Raw genomic sequence first — 17,351 nt, 5'->3', positions numbered from 1 at the left:
AAGGAAGTCCTCAGTGCTGGTTGCAGGAACGTGGAAGGTCACCTGTGGCACTTGGCTTGGACTTATTTGGGGCTCTTCAGAAAATGATGTGCAAATGAAATCTCGATGTCAGCTGTGTGATAGAGTTGTGTTTCCCAACACACAACATATCCTGTCTGAATAACATTTCAGGTGTGTTCCCTCTCATTCTCTTCCATGCCTCCGTAGAAGGGACAGGAATCATGTTTTGTGTCCTGTTGTCCTTCTGTCTCTTCTGGCCTCCTCTTTTCTACTCACAAAGTCCTCTACAGTGTCCCCTGTGTGCCAGTCTGCACTGTTTTCCGAAATACAAACCTGTCCCATGTCCTTATCATCATTATCATTCTTGGCAGTTACCCAGAGTTAACAAATAGATCCCATGACCCCTACTACCGTGACCCCCACCAAGAGTGAGCAGTCTGAGCCAGATGTGTGTGAGGAGGGCAGAGGGGCCACTGAGCTTGGCAGCTAAGATAATACCAGTCCCTGAGCTTATTAGCATTTACCATGCCCAGGCACTGTGCCCATGCCCATGTCCTGCATGCCGTTATTCCTTTAATCACTGAGATAATTGAGGAGATGGGTAATTTCATTATTGTTATTTAATAGATGAGGAAACTAGGAGTCAGAGATGTTCAATAACGTGTCTGAGAAACTTCCAGCAGTCTGACAAATCTTTAATATCCCCCGATAAATCTAGAATTTGCTGAAAGAGGAAAGGGTGAGTGTGTATGTGGAAGAAGACAGGGTTCAGTGGCAGAGAGGACAGGAGACAGTCTGTGCTCGGGAAAGTATGCTCCAGGGCAGGAAGGGAGGAAGTGAAGAAAAAGTAAAGACAAATTCTGTGATAGCAGAAAGGGCAACATGAACAGATGGCCTGAGGCATCATACTTTGTCCAGTCTTTTTCCGTTTTGTTAAAATTTGCTTTTTCCTGATATTTTTTATATTAGCATTTTAAACTCTGCAGAATTGCTGAGTTGCTATATGTACTCTGTTTGGTTTTTTGTTTGTTTGTTTTGTTTTTGTTTTTTGCATTTATCTTCAGATAGAGCTGGAGGGAGAGAGGGAGGAAGAGAGAGAGAGAGAAACATTGATGTGAGAGAGACACATCGAGTGGTTGCCACCCACATGATCCCAACCAGGGCCAGGGACAAACTGTAACCGAGGTACAGGCCCTTAGCAGGAACTGAACCTGGGCCTCTCTGGTCCACAGGCTGACGCCCTAACCACTGAGCAAGGGCTGTACTCTTTCTTTATAACAATTGTGTAGACCTATCCTAGCTTGTGTTAAATTTGGGGGTATGGAATGCCCTCAGCATTGTTAAGTGAGCTTCTTCTCAATTTTTCTCACTCCAGTGGTCTTTCTTAAAAATAAGGCTTCAATTAATTTCCAGATCAGTATGCATGCCTGTTTCCCTTTGTTCTGTTTAGGAGTAGCTATAAGCTGTATGATGGTGGGCAGGGGAAACAGAAAGGTACTTTGGTCTGGTCCCCTTTCTCTCCCCTGATCATCTTTTTTTTTCAGTATTTTTTTTCTTTATTGATTTTAGAGAGAGAGGAAGGCAGAGGGAGAGGGAGAGATAGAAACATCAATGAGAGAGATCACTGACTGGCCGCCTCCTGCATGCCCCCCACTGGGGACCGAGCCTGAAACCCAGGCATGTGCACTGATCAGGAATTGAACCGGCGACCTCTTGGTGCATGGGTTAACACTCAACCACTGAGCCACACCTGCCGGGCTTCCCTCATCACCTTATGGAGTAGGAGAGATGTAAATGCTGAGCCTCCAAGAGCACAGTCAATGACAAATATTTGCTAAAGGAATCTAGAATATTTTACTCCTTTCCACACAGATGGGACTGATTCCTATTCCCCAAGCTTGGATATCTATTTGGAGTAAAATGCAGGAAGAGAGGCAGCCCACTTTGTGATTTCAATTTTTGTGCTGGTGTAATTTTTTTTAAAAAAGAACATATGTTTTTAATCTACTGATGCTGGATATTCTCCATTTGCCCCTCTAAGTCTACTCTCCACCTGAACTATGGGCTTCATGGGCTACATTACCCAGGTGCCTCTTACTCTCTGGATTATAGTTGGGTTTGGCCAATGGAAGGAACATGCAGAAGAGTAGAGAGTAGGAGGAGAGATCCTCCGGAAAGGTAGTCCCTTCATTTCCTCCCTGTAGTGTGGCAACAACTGTGCTTCCCTACTTATGGCCACAGCTCCTGCTGGGTGGAACCACCTAAGCTCTCACTGGTGTCCAGAAACTGCTCCTCCCTTGTCCCTTCTGACTCATGAGTGATAGCAGCTTGCAAGGGATCCTTCACTATCCCATGTGATTCCCCAAGCCCTATTTCTCTGTAAACATTCCTTTCACTCAACAGCCCTCAGATACCCTTTGGGTGTGCCAGCTCATTCTGCTGGAAATCCCCACTGATATGTTTGATTCTTGGCAGATTTTAACAAATGAAACATGTGGACCACAGAATTAAATCACTCAAATTGACCTTTAATAGGACATACATTTTACAGTAAATAAAAAAATATAATTCAAGAAAATTTACTCACAATAAAAAAAATTACACAATCTACCAGGACAAATAAGAGTAACTTTCTGAAATAAAAATTAATGCCCAATGCATGCCCTTGGTTCCATGTATAAATTAGACTATAGCTTTTGGGAATTGCTGAAAAATATTTATTTTCATAGTATATTTCATTTCAGGTGATCAAAGTTTTTGTAATTTAAAAACAATCAATTATAATGCTGTTAGTGATTGGAGGTATGTTATAAATGTGCTCTCAGAGAGGAACTCCAATGGAGTTAAGTGTTTGATGAAGACAGGAGATAGTCATCAATATTCAAGTTGCAACACCACCTGTATAAGCAGGCATTGTAAGTCCATACATATAAATCATTCATTTGCAGATAGACTGCTTCTCTATCTGTGAACTGCTCAAGTAGGGAGTCTTCTCAAATTCAGAAATCCATCAGATTGGCTTAAACTACAACATTTGGCTAAGTGAAACAAATAAACCTCTACTTAAGTGCAAACTAATTGTCTTAGCCTGACTTTCTAAGTCATGAAATTCTAAATCTGAATACGTTATTTTTTTCTTGGTTCAAATCAGAAATTACATTACATTAGTGTTAGGACAATCCTTTTTTTTTCAACCTGCACCGATGGGAGTAGGCAGAGGTGCCAAACGTTTAATTGAATTACACGAAGGGCTTGGTCTGCCCTCCCCGCTGCTTAGGGCTAGCAGCCTCCACCAGTGTGGTGACTTGAGGTTGGTGCTTTTTCTGGAGCTTTGGTCTGGATCTAGGTTGCCATGGGTTCAAACTATTCTGAGATTCAGGTCTTCTGGAGAGGCTTTCTATAGCTTCTAAGCAAACTCTAGTCCTTACAGAAGCTTTGGAGATTTGAGGCCACAGTTTAGTAGCAGAATTTCCTAGTTCTTTCTTGGGAAAGCTGACCTGGGGCCACAGTGAAACATCCAGGAATAATTCAGCTCAGAATGAACTGCTTTGGCCTCTTTCTGGAAACCTAAAGTTAGGTCTGGCATTTAGGTGACTATCCACTATAGTTTCTTTCTCTCTTTTCATTCCACTGACTGTTGAGGGCAAAGACTAAAATCTAGGTCTTTCATCACAATTCGGTTCTTTAATAAACCAGGCTAAGCTCTGTGTTATTGTTTTTTTAATCCTCACCCGAGGATATTTGTTTATCTCCAGATAGGGTAGGAGGGAGGGAGAGAGAGCGGGAGAGAGAGAGAAACATCGACATGAGAGGGACACATCAACTGGTTGCCTCGTGCACGATCTCGACCAGTGTTGGGGATGAACTGCAACCAAGGTACATGCCCTTGACCGGAATCGAACCTGAGACTCATTGGTCCACCGGCTGACACTTAATCGCTGAACCAAACTGGCCAGGACTAAGTTCTGTGTTTCTTATTTAACTTGAAAATGACTTAGTAAACTTAAACAAGTATGTCTGATGAGATGGGATTTAAAAAAAGAGAAATATTTACATACCTAATCCTAATAATTTTTCTGTTACCTTTAAATTACCATTCATAGTAGGTGATTGACGATTACATATAATTTTTACCTTCAATTCCTTCTATGTATATATATATATATCAGTGCAAATGAAACAGTCATTTAACACAGTGCAAGAACCAGGAGTGAAACAGGAAACAAAGCTCTAGAAATCGTCTTGTTCTTAAATAAATGGATTAAACTGTCATATTTTGGACCCCCAGAATGAATCGTTTTGTTCCCACTGGTGATATTAGGTCCAAGTTTGCCTTTTTTTTAAAAAAGTTTTCAGGCATTATTCCAGAGTTTTGAGAGGTGTTGAGATGGGGTGAAGGATTGTAATTAACATTTTCATTTGGAGGAAAAAAAAAAGTCATCTGATAAAAGAAATGTCTTCCAGATTCAAAGCAGCCTCAGAATTTTATGTTTAGCAATTACCCATGAGCTCAATTAGTTCTATTTAGAACAATTTCTTGACTTTAGACTACTTGGTAGACAGGGAAGATTTATTTACATGTCCAGATTTTAGTTAAGTTAAATTTTGCCTGGTTTGTTTAACTTAGTAGAAAAGCAAATCATTTATTTATTCTTTTAAAAATAGAAGCTGATCTGGCATTGATTGTATCAAATACACTGATGCTTATCAAACTAGATGACTAGTTTGATAACTACTTATAGGAAATGGTTCTACGTAAGCAACTCAATGAGACTTTGGAAAAAATTAACATCCCTTTTCGATTTTTTATAACAGCCACCTGGTAATAACACTCACAGAAAAAAGAAAAAAAGGTAGTTCTACTACCCTGAAGATCATGCTGTAATGAAAAAAGAAACCCTCCAGCACCAGGTACTATACTGAACATTTTCAACTCTAATTTACAACGCAATCATACTTTAAAAACCTGCCAAGTTAATTTTTTTCTACCTTTATCTCATGGAAAAAATATTATATTTACTCTAACTATAACATGCTATTTGGGGGGGATTTATCAAATGCTATTTCATTTTCAAACTTTTATTTTATAGTTTATTTTTGTAACATTTCAGATGAGTTTACACAGTAACTAAGATATGATAAAAGTGCAGATTCATCGGAATATTTTCATGCTGAATTTACCCCACACCAAACATTTAGATTTAGAAATCTATAAAGATATGACTCACTGATACATGATTTCCAATGTAGTATCAGTCAACCGTGTTTCTTGAATAAAATATAGGCAGAGGAATTTTGCTTATATACACTCATCTTACAAAGTGGATGTTAGTCATGGCCTCAACATCAGCATTAAAAAGTTTCCAGTGTATCTGAAGAACTGACCAGCTTTTTCAGTTTTAACCCTACTACGTGGCTTGAGACATAGCCACATATACCTTCCCTGGAAATAGAATGAAGAGTATTAATCAGAATCAGCTCTCTTAATAATCTATTATTTCTTGTTGAGAGGAAAATTCCTAAGGTTTTCTTGATTACTGTTAACACAATGGATGTTATAAAATAAATAATCGGACACGCTGACACACAGCTTCCAGAGGACTAGTGAAAAAACTGACATTAAGCAGCCAAGCCTACACTTCTACGAGTAATACTGTAGTGACGAGAGAACTCCCACACACACGAACAGTACCAAGTGCCTATGATTCTCAAACTCATCTTCCAAAGAAAGGGTTTGTTGAGCAATCACAGAACAGAGGCTTGGTTGCTTCCACAAAATGACTTCCTAGAGAAAGCATACAGAGTTTTATCTGGTCTGACTGTACACTGTTTATAACAGTAGCAAAACAGACGATTAAAAGAGAAAACAAACATTAACTATTTCAGGCTTTAAACAAATGACAGAACCGCATGCTTTCTCATTCAACAGGAAAGCTTCAATCAAAAGGCAACCGATTTTTAATGCAGTGGTTCCTTCAAAGGCCATGTAACGTGCTCACTGAGGGTGGATTTTACAGCTCCTTCTGACACCTTCCAGGAAGTGCTTGTCAGCACGTCTGTAGCCTAAACCACTGCTCAAATGTCGGTTTCCTCTACTTTATTAGGGTAGCTTCATTTTGTTTATAAACTACTTTTTCATTTCTCCAAGAAGCCATTTCAAAAGGATCTTCCAGATGCTGGCTAACTAAGTACTTCTTAGCCATTGTCCACAAAGGTCAGTCTATTTACTGGCATTTGACCGTGTAGAACAGGAAGTTTCTGTTGCATCTTGTGTTCTTAATGAAACCCGACAACAGAGGACTGAACGCATTAGTCTCAGAATAGAGGGCCTCAGGATGACAAAGACCCAAGGGTCAATTATTGAATTAATTGATAAAAATCTAAGCGCTTGGAGGTCCCACTTTTCTTTTCGGGAAGAGGTTTCATTCATATATGCAAAAATCTGTAAGAAGCAAAAAGGAAAATTGATGTTAGTTTTATGTTGCAGCAGTGGACAGGCTTAGACCATATGCAATTTCTTAAGAATGAAAGGCAGAACGTGCTTTGTGTGTGGTGGTGGTGAGAAGTGACTAGCAAAATCTCTCTTCTTCCACATGTGTGTGCCTTTCAGAAGCTCCGAAACGTAACGATGGTCTCCTTTTGGCAGATGAGAACGTGAACTTCAGGAAAGTGAATAACATGTTACATTTACTTCCAAATACTTTATCTGATTTATGTTTGTATGTATGTATTTATTTATTTTTGGTATGGGCCCCTAGCCTCTAGGGCCTAGCGGGAACTGAACCCGGGACTCTCTGGTCCGCAGGCCGACGCTCCAACCGCTGAGCCAAACCGGCCAGGGCAAATACTTTATCTGATTTAATTATCACAATTCAGTGCGAAAGGGTACACAACAGAGCATGGGTTCTGGCCATTGGATTGAGTTTGGGCTCCACATAGAACTTTGGGACCAGCAGGAAAAACTAACCTCTTTGTGCCTCCGTTACATCTGTAAAATAGGTGATAACAGCCACAATACCTGCTTCTCCGTTGGGAGGATAGGAAGTAATATAGAAAGCTACTTAAAATAGTGCTCACTTAATAAATGCCTCACAACGTTAGTTACTCTCTCCATTTTACCAACGAGGACACCAAGGTGCGTTGCAGGAAAGTTTGGGGACTTGCCCAAGTCCCCAGGTTGTTTGGTGGGGGAGTCAAGACAGGTGCCAGCTGCCTTGACACCAGTGCTCTGCCACCCATGTGCTCCATCCAGGCCGCCTGTGCTGGAGCAGAGGTCTTCAGAGCAATGTCCTAAACACCGAGAAGCTGACACGTCTTTACCTGTTGACCAGTGTTTCAAACTGGTATACCTGCTCTCATCAGATTCCGGGGAGCAATACAACTTTTTGATCAGATTAAAAGAAACGGAACTGTACATGCCCGATAAAAATCAAACACTTCCACTCCGCTTACAGAAAAGAAGAAAACAGATGTAAATCACACCCAGTCACATAAAACCATTCTTTTTTTTTTTACCCTCACCCGAGGACATTTTTGCATTTATCTTCAGATAGAGCGGGAGGAAGAGAGGGAGGAAGAGAGAGAGAAACATCGATGTGAAAGAGACACATAGACTGGCTGCCACCTACACGACCCCAACTGGGGCCGGGGACAAACTGCAACAAAGGTACGTGCCCTTATCGGGAACCGAAACCGGGACTCTCTGGTCCGTGGGCGGATGCTCTAATCGCTGAGCCAGACTGGACAGGGCTAAAACCATTCTTTATAATGCTCCAGGGACTTTCTTACCAACAGTAGCCTGTGAGTTAGAAAGCTCTTCCTTCTTCACTCCGCTCTTCTTCACCAGAAGAAGGAATGTTTTATTTCCTTCTCTCCTGCTTACTTTGTAGGCATCTGACAAATGGATATACAAAGCAGATTGCAGGGAGGGAGAACAGTGGTCATCTTTGAGTTGCTTATGTTAGGAAAAGAACAGGAAGGTTTGGCAGCCACAGGTGTTTATGCCAGAGAATCTTGGCATGGGGAATGGAGAAAAGACTTGGCAGATGAGTAAGGAAAAAGAAGAATTGTTGGTGGATTTCCCTGCTTATAGAGAGAAGAGAAAGTTAGGTGGGGATAGGCAATGGGGCAAAAATTTTCATGGCAGTAAACTATTCTGGATAAGAAATATACAGGACTTATATGGTGTCTTTAAGGAGCAATTGTGGAGTTTAGAAATTCAGGATATAAATTCAGAAATTGTATATAAATCTGGTAGATTAAGATATATTGGTCATCACACGCGCGTGTGCGCGCTCACACACCCGAGCACTCTGTAGCAGAAAAGTCTGAGTTTATAATCTTGTTTCGCCAAAGAAAATGATAACACTGAACTGGCTAGCCAGATGGGCAGTGTCAGGAGGGCTCAGGATTCTGGTGTTACAGCTTCGCATGTGAAGATGAGTCAGGTTTTCAGTTCCTGATCTCCTTGGAGTGACAGAACGATGAGAAGTGAGAAATGGGTGTAGAGGATGAAGCAATTCTGTACAATTCGTTTCCTTTCCATTTCATCCACTATGCTGGGTAATTTTTAAAAATGCTTACAATTTGCATTTCAGGAATTGGCTAATATTCTGCAGAAGACAATTTCTTTTTTTATACTTGCAAAAGAGACATACTTCAATGACCCTCGAAGTTCTTGATGTTGAGTTTTGTCTTCTCCTGCCTTCTCATTTTAAAAAAATTTGGTTCTTGTCTTTTGTCTAGAGTTTACTCACTATTTTTGGTCTTGTGGACACTGTTTGTTTTTTTTAGTTATAAAATATGAATAACAAAATTTACTATTTTAACCATTTTCAGGTGTACAATTCAGTGTCATTAAGTGCATTGACACTGTTGTACAACTGTACTGTTTATATATTTTTTTATTGTGTTTGTTTTTTAATTTTCTATATATTATAATGTTTTGACATCCTAAAAACCTTTCAGGCTAGGGAGACTGACTGCCCCTTCACAGATGGCTAATTCTTGGAGATAGCCAAGGGCTCACGCGTGAGCAATCCTTTGATATGCAAATTAACCAATCCAGTGCTGCTCTTTCTGGCCTTGTACCCTGGAGGCAATATTCCTCTGCCTTAGTCTTCCTAGGACCTGGTACCAGGCACCTGGGGACCAGGCCTACAGTTCAAGAACCTGCTGAAATGATTCCAATAGCCAGTCCTACACGGTCAGCCGGCCCTGCCTTGCCTTGCTCTTGGAAACTCCAATGAAGGCGGTGGCCCGGGCTCCCCCAGCTCCTGCTTCTGCCTCCTGACCTAGGCACTAGTACCTTCCTATGTGGCCTGTAGTGTTGTGCAGTCCTTCCTGTTTGTAGGATGTGTGAGTATGATACACTTTGTTTTCCTGAGCCTCTCTTGTCTTCTCTTGTGGCCACACCTGGCTGGCCATCACATAAAAGAACAGAATAGCCACCATCCTCACCATCTAGTTACTAGACTCTTCATCTTCCCAAACTGAAACTAGCCATTAAACAATAACTCTCCATTCTCCTCTCCCTCCAGCCAATCCTGAATATTAATTAATGGCTGACACATTGCAGAGAAGTTAATTAATTAATAATGTTTCAGTGCTAGTCTGCTTCAGAGGCTGGTAGAATTTATACATGTTTTTGTACACTCTACTAATAAATATGCTATAAGAAAAATATCAAGAGCTAATCTAAATGAGTCAAGTGAGTTTTAATTCCTTAGGACAGGTCTCTCTACTGGGTTTAGTAGGACAATGATGGTGATGGTGGCTGTTCTGTTAAGAGCCAGACACAAAAGAGAGTTAATGCTAAGGTTTAGAGCTCCGGGCCTGTATATTCCAGGGTGGTGACTCTAAACCCTTTGAGAAAATGTTGGACACTATGAACCATCTACTCAGAACTCAGATAAACACAAGATTTTGCAAATGATTTCAGAGCGGCCACGCGCTGCCCAGGGAATGTGGATTGCAGGGAATGTCAGCCTTCCCGAATACACTTTCCTGTCCCTGGCCAGTCCCATCGCACATATGCAACTGCACTAGTCTTAAGTCTAGTACTTTTGGGGGAGTGGGGGGTGGGGGAGCAATTTTAGGTAGCAGAGTAGTTTGAGAAAAATGAAGCTTGGCATTCCTTGATATAATTCGAGGCACGAGGAAGGTAAGCTCAAGATAAGGATGGGGAATGGTGATCAGAAATTTCAAAATAGAGGACAGGAGAAACCATGGAAACTAAGCAGACTAGGTTGCAAGTTAACTGGGTCTTAAGCCTTTAGGTGGAGAGAGACGTATTGATTGCCTTCCTGAAACAGTATGCCTCCAGAGATCAATCTTGTACCATTTCTATTCTTTTTTTAAATTATTATTTAAATACTTAATACTGTGACGGGCTCCTGAAATGCCAAAAAGGAAATATGACATCCTTAAAAGCTGTTTTCCTTTAAGCTGAGGTCTTAATCATCTGAAACAGCAGTGATGATCAACTCGGCCAAGAGTGGAGACATAATGCACGAATTCTCTTTTGGGAAAAGGACCATGGTTCTTGCTTGTCTACATTTTAAAACTCCGTGTAATTATGTCTTGATTCATAACCACCATTTCATAATATCAAAGTGCAAAGGAAAAGATATCAAGTGAAAACACTCATTTAGAAAAACTTTCTTCTCTTAAAAAGTAATATGTATTGCCCTGGCCGTTTTGGTTCAGCAGTTAGAGCGTTGGCCTGCGGTCCTGAGAGACCCGGGTTCGGTTCCCGCTAGGGGCGCGTACCTCGGTTGCAGTTTGTCCCTGGCCCTGGTCGGTTGTGCGGGTGGCAGCCACTGAATGTGTTCCTTTCACATCGATGTTTCTCTCTCTCTCTCTCTCTGTTCCTCTCTCTCCCTCCCACTCTACCTGAACAAAAAATGGAAAAATGTCCTCCGGTGAGGATTAAAAAAACAAACAAACTATTCCCCCAATCCCCATTAATGATGCATGAATGATAAAGGGCTTTCCAGTAGTACATGGACAGTCACTGAAGCATAACCAAAGTTCATTGTGGTTATCCACAGAGATTTCTGGGTTGCTCTTTCATCCCTACTAGAATTGTGATATTTTCCATGTGTGTAATTGATCAACTTCATATCAGTTTTACAACCCCCATGCATGTCATAAAGAGTTCTGGGAATGAACAGGAAACTCCAGTACTGTTTATTTGAATTTGTTCTGTGTTGCAAAGATCAGATTTCCACTAATCAGGTTTACCTAGAAATTATAGCCCTGAAGACTTTCTAAAGATGGGGACAATTTGTAGAATGAGCTGAGGGTTCACTCTTGAAATTCTAGAACTGAATAAAATGCATAAGCACTTTATCCTAATGGCATGTGGAAAACAGTTTAAAATGACCAGAAACTGCCCACACATCATTAATGAAGTAGTGAGGAAGTGGCTTGATGTGGCTGGGAATGAAGACACAAACAGTGTCTGAGGCAAGAGGGGAGCTGGATATGTTTCCTGCATTCTGTTCCATTTCATAAAGAAAGTTTCTGTTTATCTCTGTGAAATGATGACAACAGCTGATTAACATAAGGAGGAATTTATTAATTTATACAATATCCCTTTCGTGCATAAACAGTTTGGAATATGTTGTTGGTTCCATGCATGATTTCATACTGGACAGCCAAAATAATGTCATTTCCTAAACAACACAGGCCTTTTTCATTTCTTTTATTTTTTAAATCAGTTAAGAAATATTTTATGATACCAATGAAAGATTTTATGAGAGGGGTGATCTGATTATTTCTTAATTAAGAACAGCATTTACATTAGCCATTCTCCTTAAATCTCAGTCTCAGCCTTTGAATTCACAGGTTTGGGGAGAAGGAAAAAGGAACCACTCACACTTGGCCCCAGCTCAGGCCTCGTCATCTGACTCGGAGGAAAAGGTCTTTGCCATTTTATTTTTAAAGCTATTAAGTTGGAATTAAGAGGCAAAGTGGTACAGATACTTGTAACATCTTCACAATTCTCTTAGAAATCTTGGATTCATTTTCTTATATGTTACCCCTGAAGCAAGCAATTTCTCCCTGATAGTATTATGGGTAAGAACATAAGCTCTGTGCCTAAACGGCCTGGCTTTGAATCCTGGCTCCAACACTCACCAGCTGTGGGACCCAGGGTAAACTATGTGCCTCATCTGTAAAATGGGAAGAAGAATATTATCTATTTTACAGGTTGTTGCAAAGATAATGGGTTACTTGTATGTAAAAGTTAGCACTCAAAAATGGCAGCCATTTTGACATTGATAGGATAATAATATTTGAAGTGGAGCTTGATTTCATTACAGGGCTCTGGGTATTTTACATTTTGATAGTTTCACTTCCCAAACTTTGGAGTCCTAGACTGGGATTCTTGGAAGAAGCAGTAGTTCTAACCTGCCCACAACTTGGGACAATGACGTTAGTAGTCCTAGGTTTCCTAGATCCCCAGTCTTCTCCTTCCCCCACTCCTGTAGTGCTGGAATAAGGGGGTGTCCCAGTGGGCACACAGCTGTGAACTCCTCTCCTTTCTGGGCCACTTATAAGCCACATACAAAGCAGCTGTGGTAGGAACAGGCAGACATAGGGTAAATTGCCGGTATTTTCTGGGACGCAAGGAAGAAAATTAGTTGGAATAGCTCATTAATAACTATTTTGTCTCGATTGCATTTTACATTGATAATATTTTGTATACACTGAATTAAAGAAAATTTATTGATTAAAATGAATATCTTTTTCTTTTTTGTTGTGTGGCCACTAAAAAATTTAAAATTCTACATGTGGCTCACACTGGTGGTTCACACAGTGTTTCTATTGGACGGCGTGTGCTCTGCGAGATGAACACAAGAGTGTCTGCAGGGCCACGGGCCTCTGCCTGTCAACGGTGTTCCTAGTCAGGATGTGTGCAAACGATTCCTGCCCCGGGTGAGAGACTGCTGTAGGCCATTTCTGACCACAGTTTTAGTCTGGGCCAATAAACTAAAAGGACGGGGCACACAACAAGCATTTTAATATAGCAGAATGTACATATGTACCAAACAGTAGCCATGAGTTGTGACTTATCAGATAAGCTCTCCAAGAAATAAATTGGGATAGTGTGACATTTGATAAGGTTTAAAGTGCTGTGTAAATGAAGACAGTAACAAGTACCAAGAATCTACTGACAAAATAGTCTTCATCCTGCCCCTCCCACGCCATAAACAGGCAATCTGGACAAAAACACAGCTTCAGAGCAAATCTACTCGCTGCTCCTCCAACCAGGCTTCTAGCTCTGATCCCTTCTACATAGCAACTCTGAGTCTGCCCCTGGCTTAATAGCAAATGAAGGGGGAGGAAATATATATATCTGTATATATCTATATACATAAAATATACATATATTTGAAAATCAACGTATGGCAATGACAGAGTCCTCATGATAAAAGGCAAATTTACTTAAAAAGAGGGGAATCTGCCCTGGCTGGTTTGGCTCAGCGGTTAGAGCATTGGCCCGAGGACCAGGGAGTTCCAGGTTCAGTTCCCAGTAGGGGCATGTACCTCAGTTGCAGTTTGTCCCCAGCCCGGGTTGGGGTTGTGTGGGTGGTAGCCAGTCGATGTCCTCTAAAGGGCCAAGGAAAGAAAATAACTCTTTTTACAAGTTTCTGGCCACCTTTGAGCCCATGTGAGAGTCGATGTGTCTCTCTCACATTGATGTTTCTCGCCCCCCCCCCCCCCCCCCCCCGCTCTATCTGAAGATAAATGCAAAAATGTCCTCGGGTAAGGATAAAACAAACAAAATGGGAAACCATTGAAAATCACTGCCTTTATTTTAAAAAATACAATGTATGTAGTAGATCAGTTATGCTCAAGGGGGAGGCCCCTTTTCTTCCATCTCTCGTCCTCTAAAGGGCCAAGGAAAGAAAATAACTCTTTTTACAAGTTTCTGGCCACCTTTTGAGCCCATTCCTAGGCTATTTAAGTAGCTGGGGGTCAGGGATATTTTTATATGCACACTCACAAATAATAAATAAAATTCCAAGAACTGATATCCTAAGGCTCACCTGTCCAAGACAGGCACTCCCCAAGCCAGAGATGATTTATGTCTCCCAAGTTGAATTCTAAGTTGTTTAGTGGAACTTGAAATGCTTTCTTTCATAGATACTTATTCTGCATCCTAGGCCCAACCCCAAAAAGTTTATTTAACTTCTAACATAATCTATAGGTTTGATCAGTAAAATAAAATGAACCCATAGAAGCCATGTTGGTTTCCACATCATAGCATTTCTGTTGCACAAACTTCCCAGCTGTCGGTGGGATGGGAATTGCAGAATCTCACAATCTTACTTCATTTGATATGATGGTACATTTTACACACTGCATCTCATTCCCCTCAAAGTGTAAGTTATTGATTCAGACCAGCTTCTGCCCTGACAGAGGATGCAGTAAAAGTGTGCAGACAGCGGGGACCAGGGAAAAGAGAATATAGCTAAGAAAAGGAGTTAATTTGAGGCACAGAAGGGTCCTATCTGGGCTTTTAGAACCCTGTGTCCTTTCCCACCCCTGAGGATGAGCATATGAAGATAATACAAAACAGAGAAGATGGTGGGAAGTAAGATAAAGTGATTTCTTTAGCTTTTACAGGTCAGACCAGCTAATGGCAGGCACCGTCTGTCTCTTCTTTTCCTCCAAGACTAGGGCAAGTGGGAGTCACTGACAACTACTTACTCCCTGCAGGGTCAGTCTTGTTGTTCTGAAGATTAGAAGGTGGAGCTGCCTGAGCTTCAGGTTCCATTCCTCTGAAAGAGGCCAGCCCTGCTCCGACACATCCCAGGCGATGTACACCTTAGGAGGCTCAAACTCACAGCATCACAGAACTAACTGCTGAGGTTGCTTCAAACCAGGACAGCACCCATCCCAGTACCTTGGCTCCTTTCTTTCAGTTTTCCAGACTGGCTTTGGCCTGCTGGGTCACGGCATGTGCTGGATATGCCTACCTCTCCCATCCCTGAGATGGACCAGCCATTGTGGCTTTGTGCTCATAAGGTAAACAATTATAAGCTGAAAAGCACTTGTATATATTTCTGACAGTGACATCAAGAAGATACTTTGGCCCAGCCGGTGTGGCTCAGTGGTTGATAGTTGACTCATGCACTAAGAGGTCACCGATTCGATTCCTAGTCAGGGCACATGTCCAGGTTGTGACCCAAATCCCCAGTGTGGGGCATACAGGAGGCAGCCAATTGATATTCCCTCTCATCGATGTTTCTATCTCTCTATCCCTCTCTCTAAAATCAATAAAGACAAAAAAAGATACCATGTATGTAAGAGAGTACAGATGCCTCCTACAGAGGGATTCAAAGTTTAGTAAGGCTTCCTCCATGCAACCAGCTTTTCCTCTGATTATCATTACAGACATATTATAAATTTTCATGGCCACAAAGAGTTACACTAGCGATATATAAATTGGGAAACCTGTAAACTAGGTGTTTGTTAAACTTTTAGGACAAATAATGAATGCGCTGACGTTCTGCAACAGGGACCCTTCTCACTGGGGGCCATTCTCAATGGCAGATGGAATGCTATGGGTTGGGTACCACAATTTGCCCTGGGAGAAGCAGTAGGCAAAGTAGGGAGAACTAGCACCAGTGTGTGGGAGAAGCAGTAGGCAAAGTAGGGAGAACTAGCACCAGTGTGTGGGAGAAGCAGTAGGCAAAGTAGGGAGAACTAGCACCAGCAAAGTAAGGAGATACCAGGAGGCAAGCTGCAGCGCAGGGAAGTCAGATTGTAATTGCCAACCACCTGGAGGTGGAAGGGGCTGCTTCCTCCTCAGGTGCTAAGCCAGGCTAAGAGCGGCCGGAGGGGCACACGATGAGCGGCCTTTGATTCGGACCAGCTCCTGTCAGTGGGACTGTATTACTGCATGAGAAACACTAGCCTAGAAGGTTCCCAGCGCCAGGGTTAGGGACGGGAAGAAGTGGGATGAAGGTGAGAAACGACGGGGAAGTCTATAGACCTTTGCGAACGAGGGCTCATTTTTACAAGTTGCACACTTTGGTGTGGCAGTGGAAAGAGAGCGAGCGAGAGGGGAGAGTGTGAGGAGGCTGCAGAACTGGGCTGTGGAAACAAAGTGAGTGACTTACCGTGAAAGGCAAGGAGCAGACAGCGAAGGTGATGGTCATAATAGCGAGGAGAATGAGGTGGTCTGTCTCCTCCGCCATAGAGATTCTTTCCCCTCTCCTGCGGGTCGCAGGGCCGCCCTGGCCGCTGCACGTGGAGGGTCCCCAGCGGCTTCTCTTGCCCCGGCGGTGCATGCGGATGAGGTTGAGGATGACGCTGAAGTTGCAGGCGAGCACCGCGAGGATGAAGAGCAGCAGCAGGGTGGCGTAAAGCTGCAGGTACGCGGTGCGCCCGTGCCGGATGAAGCACCACGTCCCGGGGCAGTACTGGACGAACTCCCCGTAGTTCAACAGCGGCAGAGAGCAGAAGACCAGGGACACCGTGTAGATGGCGGGCAGCACGGCCAGGCCGCGGCGGCGCTTGATGTGGCGCTGGTAGAAGTAGGGGTGCCCGATGGCTAGGTAGCGCTCCAGGGCCATGGCGAAGAGCATGAGCATCGTGGCCAGGCTGAAGAAGGTCATGGCGAAGGCGAAGTAGGTGCACGCGTGGCTCTCCGGCGCCAGGGCTATCAGGGTCTGATTCCGCGCGTATGAAGCCAGCACCACGGGGCTGATGAGGCAGGTGCCGAGCAGGTCGGTGAACACCAGCTCGGTTACCAGCACGTGGAACAAGGAGATGGAGTTCCCCAGGCAGGCGCTGCGCCCCGCATCCCCCCGCCAGCGGCGCGCCAGCAGCGCCAGTGCGATGAGGTTCCCCAGCACCCCGACCGTGAACATCACGGAGCTGATGGCTGGGCTTTCGCCCGAGGGGAGCCACTGTCGAGTCTCGCAGTCCTCGGACCGGGAGTCATTGGAGGTGTTGCCCATGGTGGGATGCCGGGCGCAGAGATGTGTCCTCCTCTCCCGGCCTGTACCTGGGAGGAGGAGGGTCTGAGAGCGCGAGTGCTCCGGGACCCAGAGGGAAAAGGGGAGGGATCGAAATCCAGAAGCCCCTTCCGGCCCCAGCGCGCACCGAAGGCAGGCTTGGCCCCGGTCTCCCGCAGCTGCTGGAGAGGCAACTCGGCTGCAGCATCCGGGCTGCGCTCCGGGCTCCGCCGACCTGCTGCCGCCGCCCGCCGAGGGGGCCGCTGCCGCCTCCGCGCCCCCGGTGCTGGGCGCGGAGTTACAGACGTCCTGGGGCAGGCGCCCACGGCTGGCCCCGGGGCGCTGCGAGCCCCACGGCGCGCCGGCGGGGAGTCG

General features: G+C 43.6%; 1 protein-coding gene across 1 annotated transcript; it reads right to left on the bottom strand.

The window, feature by feature from the left end:
* Nucleotides 1–5,050: 5,050 nt before the first annotated feature.
* PTGER2 (prostaglandin E receptor 2) lies at nucleotides 5,051–17,134 on the bottom strand. Its single transcript, XM_036272312.1, has 2 exons — nucleotides 16,137–17,134; nucleotides 5,051–6,442 (listed from the first exon to the last, which is right to left on the bottom strand). The coding sequence occupies exons 1-2, from the start codon at nucleotides 16,977–16,979 to the stop codon at nucleotides 6,221–6,223; spliced, it is 1,065 nt and encodes a 354-aa protein (XP_036128205.1). The 5' UTR covers nucleotides 16,980–17,134; the 3' UTR covers nucleotides 5,051–6,220.
* Between the last annotated feature and the right edge of the window lie 217 nt (nucleotides 17,135–17,351).

This window comes from Molossus molossus, unplaced genomic scaffold, assembly GCF_014108415.1.
Source record: "Molossus molossus isolate mMolMol1 unplaced genomic scaffold, mMolMol1.p scaffold_m16_p_1, whole genome shotgun sequence".
NCBI classification, from domain to species: domain Eukaryota; kingdom Metazoa; phylum Chordata; class Mammalia; order Chiroptera; family Molossidae; genus Molossus; species Molossus molossus.
This window is presented reverse-complemented; position numbering and strand designations above follow the sequence as displayed.

What these genes read in the sequence shown, in the direction of transcription:
- PTGER2 (XM_036272312.1), bottom strand. Translation starts at nt 16,979, where the DNA reads ATGGGCAACACCTCCAATGACTCCCGGTCCGAGGACTGCGAGACTCGA. An exon ending in TCTGCTCCTTGCCTTTCACG is followed by an intron (nt 6,443 to 16,136) that starts GTAAGTCACTCA and finishes TGCTTCTTACAG; the next exon opens with ATTTTTGCATATATGAATGA.